The sequence below is a fragment of the Gavialis gangeticus genome, unplaced genomic scaffold, assembly GCF_001723915.1.
Source record: "Gavialis gangeticus isolate Ggan-Ray unplaced genomic scaffold, GavGan_comp1, whole genome shotgun sequence".
Lineage (NCBI taxonomy): Eukaryota > Metazoa > Chordata > Crocodylia > Gavialidae > Gavialis > Gavialis gangeticus.
Genome location: NW_017729031.1, coordinates 49,286,610 through 49,294,445, shown reverse-complemented (window position 1 = coordinate 49,294,445; position 7,836 = coordinate 49,286,610). Strand labels below are relative to the sequence as shown.

At 43.4% G+C, this 7,836-nt stretch overlaps 1 protein-coding gene across 6 annotated transcripts in view; it reads left to right on the top strand.

Moving 5' to 3' along the window:
- Positions 1-7,836, top strand: part of LOC109301517 (sodium channel protein type 1 subunit alpha) — a 231,210-nt gene that overhangs the window by 158,831 nt on the left and 64,543 nt on the right. For all 6 annotated transcript variants that reach the window (XM_019522724.1, XM_019522727.1, XM_019522722.1 and 3 more), the window contains one exon: positions 2,332-2,449. In XM_019522724.1, coding sequence (XP_019378269.1) covers positions 2,332-2,449 — 118 coding nt within the window. The remainder of the gene's footprint in view (positions 1-2,331; positions 2,450-7,836) is intronic.

Genomic DNA, 7,836 nt, shown 5'->3' with positions numbered 1-7,836 from the left:
TTCCGTTCAAAACTGGGTCAATCAGCCTGTACAAGCCGATCCCCTTATGTGTTTCAAACTCAGCAAGTCTCAATCTTTAGCCTCTTGATGAGCAGATCCCACAGTATTTTGGGGCTTCACAGGGATCTTTAGCTTAGGTAAAAGAAGCATTGCTGCAGAGCAAGTGGGGAAGGAGAAGTAGAGAAGGAAAAATATACCCAGTTACTACCAGTTTGACTATAAAAGTTATTTATTGCTAAGTGTATGAAATATATAATGGTACTAGTAGTAATAGGCAGGAAAAGGAAAACAAACACAAACAATTACAATACTACCCTGGTTTCACTAAGTATTTGGGGAAACTTAGCTCAAGCTTAACTAATACATTTCAGGTTCAGAAATCTATGCCTAAAGAGAAAAAGAGAAAAGAGAGGGAGAGAGAGTGAGCTGGGATCTCATGACTCCAAGGCACTCAGGTTCCAATGCTGACAGGTAAAGTTCTTAGCACAATCCCTGAAGGGAGATGATCTGTTTCTTCCAGCTTCTCGGGAACAACAGCGGATGGTGTCATAGAGACTTCTCCTCTTGAAGCACAACTTAGCTGCTTTTCTTACAGATTTTTATACCCTCAGTTCAGCTTCTTCAAAGCATTCTTAATAGTGTAAATAATTGTCTTTTCTATTGACAAGGGGTTATCTGGTTTGGAACATCTCAAGAAACTGATTAATAACCAGGAAAAACATAAGGTTAAGGAGTAACCAGACACTTAGGGGCCAGCTTGAAATTCCTATGGATAGCAGATATACTGGATGGGATACCTCATGGTTTCTTCAGAAACAATATATAGCTTGCAGCTTTAGGCTTCTGGATTTTTACCTTTTGGAACAAGCTTCAGCTTAGCATGACTTTTCATAACTTTTGTGGGGAGGACTTCTACCAGTCATCCTGGGAAAAGTATGACACTTGTGGTCAGCTCTCCAATGGGCTGGACGCTGTGATGAACCCTTAACCATTGTTCAAATGTTGCCCATACCCACTCTGACTTGGTATCTTTGCCTCAGCATTCCCTAACTCAGCAACTGAGTTTTAGTCAATCAAATTTAAGTAGGACTCCCATAGTGGGACCGGGGAATGTGTGGCCCGAGATTCTCATTAAACTTTTACTTCTGCTTAGAGGTGTGTGTGTGTGTGTGTGTGCGTGCATGCGTGCGTGCGTGCGTGCGTGCGTGCGTGCGCGCGCGCGTGCGCACAGGGGAAAGTCCTTTGTAAATCCAGATTAGAATTGGTCTAATAAATGCTGAGCTGGGTGTGTGTAAATGTGGGTTGATTAGCATTTGGAGCACAGATTCCCCATCATGGAGTGCTCCCCTGCTTCTCTGATCCTAGAATTCACTGTGGTCTTTGCTTCAGGCATTGTGTTCTCCATCTTCCATGTAAATGAATTGTCATCTGGTTCCATCTTGAATGCAAATGAGACCTAGGGCAGTTGTTTCACTCTTGTCACCCTTATCTGGAAGGCTTTAGGTGTGTCTCCCACTTTCATAATCAGTTCTTTTTCAGGTAGGGGGAGGGGATCTTTGTGAGTCAGACAAGCTGTGTCCTGTGTCAGGGTTCCCCAAGAACACAGAGCTGGGAGGTAACAACAGTCAGCCCTGTTGAGAGATCCCAGCTGCAGGGCATTTGGGGGTCAGACTCGATGATCTGGGGGTCGGACTTGATGATCTGTCTAGGTCCCTTCTGACTCATTGATTCTATGATTCTATGAATGAGGGAGAAGTCCTACTGGGAGCCTAAAAGACCAAGAGAGAGAACAGAAGAGGAAACTGCTTGTTCTGCTTCTCTGCTTCCATCTTCCCTGGAAATCTTCAAGAGGAGACTGGATAGGCACCTGCCTGGGGTCTTATGACCCCTCCCACCTCCAGTGCTCCTTCCTGCCCATGGCAGGGGGTTGGACTCAATGATCTGTCTAGGTCCCTTCTGACTCATTGATTCTATGATTCTATGATTTAAAAGAGTGTGTTTTATTTGGGAGGACTGGCTGAGGAGCTCCTCAGGGACCAAAACCTACCTGCAAAGTCAGTAGGTGAGGCAACCTGCTTACACTGATGTTTTGTCCTTTTATTAAAAGGATGCCTACAATGCAGAATGAAAACTGAAAGGAGCACAAGTGTGTGTGTGTGTGTGTGTGTGTGTGTGTATAAAAATTATCTGTTACTCACATAAACTGAATATATAAAAATTCAAAGGTATAACAGAGTCAACTTTTTGTTATGTTCCTTGACTAGTAATGTTTCTCATACATGCATCAGTTGAGCTCTTGTGATTTCTCCTTTTTTAAAATGTTTTTTACAGAAGTTAAATTTGTCCAGTTCATCTGAAGGTAGCACAGTTGATATTGGAGTTCCAGCAGAAGAACAGCCAGAAATTGAACCTGAAGAAGCCATGGAGCCAGAAGCCTGTTTTACAGAAGGTGAATAAAGCAAAATATAATCTAAAGTAACAAAAATAGGAAATGAACAGAAATATTTATTTAAACTATTTACAAGTATTTAGAGATTGAAATACTGTTTTATAAAACATTGACATATGTAAATAATTATGGATTTAGGAACAGTTTATTCAGTTCATAATATACAATGACGATAATTATTACTTCTATATTGATATTGCAGAAATGTAATGTTTTCAGATAACAAAAGACCATGGACAAATCATCATATACACAAATTACTACAGTTTAAAAATAGAGGAAACCATTTATTTTTCTTAGTGTCCTACTGTATATCTAAGAGTTGGAGAGTATCCTAATTAGATAAAAATAATAATTAGCACTCTTAGCATGCTAGAGCTTTTTTTCCATAGGTAACTTTCAAAATGCTTTTAAAGTTTAATAAGTATCCCTGAAACTGGCACTTAGTGACTGGCAAATAAAAAAAACTCCATATAGTTTGGCTTGATTTAAATGTTGGCTGAGCCTTTATTTAAGAAATAAGCAAAATGAAAGGAAACAATCTTCACATTCTTTCATTCTCCCTAGTAGAAAGTAATAGCCCAGCATGGTTGTTTGTTCCAGTCTTTTATCCTTCATACTGCATTTCTGTAATTTTAAATAAACATACACATATTGCTGTTAAGCACTTCCCTGGGGAGAAAACTTGGCCCTAGGCAGAGGAAACTGGATTTATGCAAGGGTTTGTTAGGTGCTCAACTACTGCTTTTGGCATCAGCCTCCAAAATTTAGATTTTTCAGGCTGCTACCATGAAGGATATGAGCTGTGGACCAAAGGTTGCAAAGGATCCTCATAAAAGTAAGGAAGAATCCACTGATCATCCTTCATGTCAGAACAGATGACACTGAAAGATTTCCACTGGAATGGATCCAGAATGAATAACTATGCCAGACTGGTGAAGATGCTCTAAAATGTGGAGGCTTACTTAGGTGAACTTCAGTGGAATACTTGTGGTTTCTAGAGAAGGAAGTTGAAAGTATGATCAGGTAATGAAGATAAATAAATGGTACTATTAGAAAGATTTTACAATGTTTAGATACTGTATTCATAGAAAGAGGACTTTTCCTGACAGATGCACTCCACCTGAATAAAACAGGCAAAAACCCTCTGGAACTGAGGCTGACATAACAGATAAAGACAGCTTTAAATTAAGCAGTGAGAAGAGATCTTTGGAAGAAGCTTGTGTAAGCTCCACACCTGGCTTTAGTACACAATGTCCTCCTCTACATGAGATGTTGACTGTGCAGTAGCGTGGCAGAAACCATGATGCGATGCTACTGTGCAGTAGTCTCAGGGCAACTGAGCAGTAGCATCACAAACAAAACCACTCAGCGGCACTACTGCATAGTAACTTGAATTACTGCACAGTCATTTAATACTTGTATAAACCTTATACATTTAGTACTGTGTAAAGTGTACTAAATAAATATGCAGTAATGCTGATGAGCAGCTTTTTCATAACACTACTGTGCGGTAGTCTAATACTACTGCCCAGTAGCATCATGTCATGGTTTCTGCCATGCAATGCTACTGCGCAGTAGTATTGGGTTATTGCGCAGTCAGCTTCTCATGTAGATATGGCCACTAGAAAGAAAATCAGATAGGCAAGGATATGGGAAAGACATATCAGTAATCCAATCAGAAGGTTGGATGGCATGGGGAAAGACTACTAATATGCATAAAAGCAGTAATTAGGTAGGGCATGCAGTTTGTGAAAGAACTGTGCCATATCAAGCCATTGAAACTGGATGTGGTCATTAAGAAATAGCCATAATGGTTGTAAAATAATTCCAGGAGATTTGGCAACAAAAAGGGGGAAACTTAACTACTGATGCAGAATGCAAAATCACATATTACAGGAAAAACAGAAACATATAGGGACAACAGTTGTGACTGGAACACAGGATATGAATTGTTTGGGAAAGATAGAAATAAAGAAAGGTGGTGCAGTATTGCCATGTGGTAATAATGTGATAGACTGTAGAGAAAAGGGGTAATATCAATAAAGTAGAATTGGTTTGAGTCAAAAATCAGTTTGGAAAAGTTTAGTTAAAGAGGTTCTACTGAGTAATTCCTGGAATTAGCTTTGAATACAGACTGTGTAACTTTATTAGGAAGATAAATGCTACTGATTAATTTTCCTGACCCAGATTGGAAAAAAAGAGATCCGGAGCCGGCAAGGAGTCGATGCTAAATTAGAGTTGTTTTTGATAAGTAATTAAGACATTATAGAAGAACTACTTATAGAAAATAGGTTTGGATCACAAGTTAAGTAAATTTAAAGTTAACTGGAAGAATAATAAAAAAAATAGTTCTTAACTAAAGTTCTCAATTTCAAAAGGTTTCTTAATGTTTGTAACTTGGGGACTGGGCACAGAATAATCTAAGTCAGGGGTAGGCACCTTGGAAGGTGCTGGAGTGCCGGCATGCCGGAAAAACAAAACGAGGGCAGGGGGTACATGGCAGGATGCACAGCATATTAGTATAATTAAGAATCATAAATGTTGCCTTTTTTATGGTAAATACCAGATTTTTTAAAAATTGTAAACCTGGTAACAATAAATAAAACTTCAGTGCGCTGCCACTCTGGGTCATACACGCTGCACTCTTGGCCCTGCTGCCCTCCCCTGGACCCTCTGGAGCGCAACGCATGCAACCCAGAGTGGCAGCACATAGAAGGGCTGCACAGGGAAGCTGCCTGCCGCTGCACACTACACGTTGCCCTAGTCACACTTTCCCTGTGTGCACGGGGGCAGCGTGGGCAGCAGCACAGGACTGTGCCCCTCGCTGCTGCCCCCACCTTCAGGGGAAGTGTGGCCAGAGCAACAGGCAGCTTTCGTGCGCCTCCCCAGTGCCCTGCCATGCCAGGTTCTGCATGCTGCTCTGCAGAGGCAGTGGGGGAGGGCAGCATCACCAGCACCTGCTGCCTGCCCTGGGCTGTGGCTGGGAGATGACTGGAACTGGGGCAGGGGCTGGAGCTGGGGCTGGGGCCGGGGAGGCAGCAGCTGCTTGCAGCCTCCTGGATGCAGCTGGCCTAGGCTCTGGGTAGCTGCTGCCAGCCATGGATCCTGGGCTGCTTGCAGCAGGGCTTGTATCCTCCCAGCTACCTACTGTGAGTAACCCAGGCCCTTTGGCTATCAGCAGCTACCCAGAAACTGGGCAGGCTGCAGCCAGGAGGCTGCAAACAGCTTCTCCCTGCTGCCCTGGCCCTGGCTGTCTCCCGCCCTGGGCTCCAGGAAGGCAGCAGGTGCCGGCACTGCTCCAATTAGCTGGGTCAGGGAGGCAGCAGCTGTTTGCAGCCTCCTGGCTGCAGCCGGCCCAGGGTCTGGGGTAGCTGCTACCAGCCATGGTGCCCAGACTGCTTGCAGCAGGGCTTGCAGCCTCCCAGCTGCCTGCTGGGACAAGCCTGGGCTCCATGGCTGGCAGCAGCTGCCTAGAACCCAGGCTGGTGGTCGCGTGCCGAGCAAAATGGCCTCGCGTGCCATGCTCGGCACATGTGCCAGGGGTTGCTGACCCCTGATCTAAGTCTTGCAAGCACTAAGCAGTGTGGCACTTATCTCAAACTATCCCCAATGGTATTTATACATTTGGTTTTCTTCCATCTGTCTCGACTTCAGGGCCTAATCCAGTAAATAGACTCAGAGCATATCTGGCACAATGGAGACAGGCAGTTGGAGGTGTTGGTGTCCCACATCTTTACTCTGTGATCAAAGCATTCCCCTGGGATATGAGAGGCCATTTTCAAATCTTCCTTCTGTCTAAATGGATATGAACCCACATCTTCCACCTGCAAGCATTCTGTCCTAACCACCAGCTTATTCTGGGCTGGGGCTTTTTCAGTCTCTCTTGTTGAATATATTACTCTGAAATATTGCTTGGGCTGAAGACAGGGAGCAAAACAGTGAAGATGACACTATAGCTCAGTGATTATGGCATCACATAGGCTAAGAAGGACCAGGGTTATTCCTGGACTGACCAGAAACTGGTTCTTCTTAGACTAGGTGATGCCATAATTACTGAGCTATAATGTCATCCTTATTGTCATGCTCCATGTCTTCATCCCAAGAAATATATCAATGGAATGCTTTCAACAGGAAGTTTTTAAGAGAGCCCCACACCAGAATACCCCATAGTATTATGATTAAAGCAGTCTCTTAAGAGGTAAAAAAACGTGAGTTTGAACCTCATCAGGCAGGGGTGGAATTTGAATCTATGTTTTCTACATTAGAAGTGAGTGTTCTGACAATTGGAATACTGTGTCAAAGTGGGAAACCTCCTTCCCCATTTTTTGCAAGAAAGGACTGATTTAGGCCTCTCACTCCAGAAAAGGGCGCATAAATCATAGGAAGAGATATGTGCCTGCCATCAACGTAGAGTTAAGAACTTATGTCCCTGAGTCTCTCTTTGACATTTTGCTTGGCTGGCTTAGCTCCCTGCTCTGCTTCTTGGCTTTTGTAATACCCATTCTTAGGCATCTACGTTTTCCTGTTCTGCGTATAGGAAGCATAGATGGCTAAGGACCTTGTTACACATTGCACTTTAAGCTGCTCAGATGGTGATTGGCGTTAGTGTTGGTTTGAGTTTGGAACGGTCGCACCGTAAGGCCCAAATCCTTCTCTGACTATCCTCCACCTGAACAGCTGTGATTTGCTACTAGAGGGCTGGAAGGTGAGGGCTTAACTAGGAGCTACAGCTGTGATTTGCCACTACAAGGCTGGTGAGCCAGGACAGGTTTCTATCCCTGCTCTAGGTGAGGGGTTGTGTAAAAGATGGGTTGGAGCGGTGGGAACATGAAGCTGGGAGGTGGAGAATTAATGGGACGGGGGTGAGTAATGAAATGAGAGATGGAAAGAAAATGAGGGTGGGGGAAGGGTGATGAAGGAATTCAGCCACTGAAGAATAAAATAAAAAGAAGTAAAGAAGTAGAAAAAGAATTTCAAAAGAAATAAAGAGGATGTAAGGCCTTAAGTTTTAATAAATTGGGAGTTGGAACTGGGGTTTAGGGGTCATGCTTCCCAGGGTGCCTGGGAGGTGGGAATGATGAGGGAAGGCCTTTTTGGGGGAGCTACTGCCCCTGCCCTGGGAAAGAAGCCCCAGATCATGAGGACTCAATCCAGCCCCCATACCATGTTCTCCCCAAACCTCCTAGACCCCACTCCTTGACCCATACCATCTTTATGAAGGACAGGAAAAAAGGGATCAGAGGAGAATTCATTACCAACATTGTTTTAATAAGGTCAGCCCCTTTAAAAGGTATTCAAATTTTTCTCCTTTTCATTCTTTTTTATTTTTATTTTTAGTACTACAGAGTTGTAATAATGGGCAATAAATGAAACAGTTCCATTGT